We start from the raw sequence: 2165 nt of genomic DNA on the forward strand, positions 1-2165 counted from the left end.
GTGTAGGGACCCCATCCGTCTGGCAGAGTCGGCTCCTGAACTGAGTATGTGCTCCATCCATAACAGCAGCACAGAAACCAGAGACTGTCTCAGGGGGCCCACAGGACAGTTCGGGGCCTGTGGTTATGCTCGACCCGCTCTCGGGGCCGCGCCGCTCAATGCCTTGCACTCGCCCAGATGGCCCCCTCTCACCTGCCTTATTTACCAGGCCTGCGACGAGCAAGCTGGGGCTCCCAAGGGGAAGGACTTGCTCAAGAGCCCAGGGGCCTGGGGCTACTCACTGGCCGCCTCCATCATGCTGGCCCAGAAGCGGGGCTGCTTGTGCAGGGGGTCGTCATCGGGGCCGCTCAGCTTGTAGACGTGCACGCAGGGTGGCGTGCCCACGCTGCTGTAGTGGCTGATGAACATGTCGAAGTTCTGCAGGCGGGACGGGGTGCTGAGACCGCGGGGCGCCTCCCCCTCCCCCTACCTGCTCGCCCACCACCTGCATCAACCACATGCCATCTTCACCCCATGTGGTGTGTTCCCCTATCTAACTCTGCTGCTGTCACCACCAGCCCCGCCTTGCAGATAAGCAGACTGAGGTGAGAGGAGCCTGCCCCCTGGCCAGGGGACCCCAGGCGGAGGCCGCTGGACTGTGGGGGTCAGAACCAGACCTGCCCGACGCCAGAGCGTGCCCATCTTGCTGGTTCTGCAGCCAGCAAACGGCCACTGGCTGCTTGCCCGGGATGGGGGTAGCCCTGTGCTCATGTTCCAGAATGGTCCAAGGGAGGGAGCATTAGGGAGGTGCCCACCTGGCTCATGGAGCAGCTGTGGGAGAAGCCAGGCGTGGTGAGGCGCACGATCTCGCCGGCCGACTCGTAGCTGACCACATACAGGTGGTGCTCCAGGGGCGTGTCCTTCGTGCCTTGGAAGTACACCAGCTTCGTCTCCTCGTTGACCCAGATCTGCAGGGGCACGGGGGCTCTTGGTGACAGGGCCGCCCTTCCCACCCCCAGGGAGGGCCCAGCGTTCTGTGGACAGGGGACCCGTTCTCTCCGAGCTGGCTTGAGCCTGCCAGCTGGACAGCTGTCTGGGAGACTTCACAGACCCTGTGGGGCAGGAGCAGACCCCACTAGGGCAGGGCTAACTGCGTGTTCTCCGGTCTGACTTGCAATCAGAACTCCAGGTCCAGACAGCTCCTTCCAGGCAGACCCAGAGCAGCCGCCGAGTGGGGCTGAGGCCCCAGTGCTGGGACAGAGGCTGAGGGAGGGCCTGTCCTGGGCCTGCCAGTCCCCGGCCCTGGTCCCCAGTGGGGACAGCCCACCTCTCTGACCCGGGTGCTCAGGGTTAAGAAGTGGTAACTCCCTGCCCCACCGGTTTCCTGGGGGAACGCCCATCAGACCCCCGGCATGGTTCTTAGGCACTGTCCTCAGTAGGTGCAGGAAGGAACCTTGCTCTGGGGCCAGGAACAGGCACTGCCTTGCTGGGGCTGACCGCGCAGCACAGACGCTTAAAGAGGTACTTCAAAAAGGCACATCCTCCGAACCAGCAATTACACCCCTGGGAATTGCTCCTGAGGACTCCACCAGAGAGGTGAGTTCAAAACGAAGGCACAAAGATGCTCCAAATGTTCTTCAGACTAAAGAGAGGTGACACCCTGAATGCCCAAAAGACGGACTGGCTCCATAATTATGGCACAGTTCTCCGTGGCCACATAAAGCTGTACTGTCTAAAAAAACCCTATAAATCCTCTAAAATTATGATGCTCCTGTGGAGATGTGTGAAAATAGGAAAGATTTGCAGTGATTTCCCCCCGTGGTCACCTCTGAGGCGGAGTGGGGAGGTCACAGGGGTCTGGGGTGAGGATGGAAGGGGATTATTTAGAACGATTCAATTTTTACAACAAACACTGACGTGTTCGCTGTCACTGTACTTGAAAAATAAATGCAGGTTTTCTAGAAATGGAGGATGTCGTGGGAAAACCCCACACCACAGGTAGTTAAGTCGTGTGCTGCTGTTGCCACAAGGACCATGTGAGATGATATGCAGGCAGGAAGGGGGATCTCCAGGCAGGGGACCCACCGAGGCCCGGGGCCATGGCACAGGCCACATGGAGCACGCGGCCGTGGCGGCGGCAGAGGGCTCTCTTTTCCTTTTTTGTTCTTTAAATGCCTTCCTTTTAA

The 2165-nt window shown here is 59.8% G+C and overlaps 1 protein-coding gene across 1 annotated transcript in view; it reads right to left on the reverse strand.

Annotated features, from left to right (window-relative positions):
* DPP9 (dipeptidyl peptidase 9) overlaps window positions 1-2165 on the reverse strand; it is a 41580-nt gene that overhangs the window by 10129 nt on the left and 29286 nt on the right. Inside the window, 2 exon segments of the mRNA XM_007460534.1 lie at window positions 282-417; window positions 795-947. Of these exon segments, the coding sequence (XP_007460596.1) occupies window positions 282-417; window positions 795-947 (289 nt within the window).

This window comes from Lipotes vexillifer, unplaced genomic scaffold (assembly GCF_000442215.2).
Source record: "Lipotes vexillifer unplaced genomic scaffold, Lipotes_vexillifer_v1.1 scaffold1011, whole genome shotgun sequence".
In the NCBI taxonomy this organism is placed as follows: domain Eukaryota; kingdom Metazoa; phylum Chordata; class Mammalia; order Artiodactyla; family Lipotidae; genus Lipotes; species Lipotes vexillifer.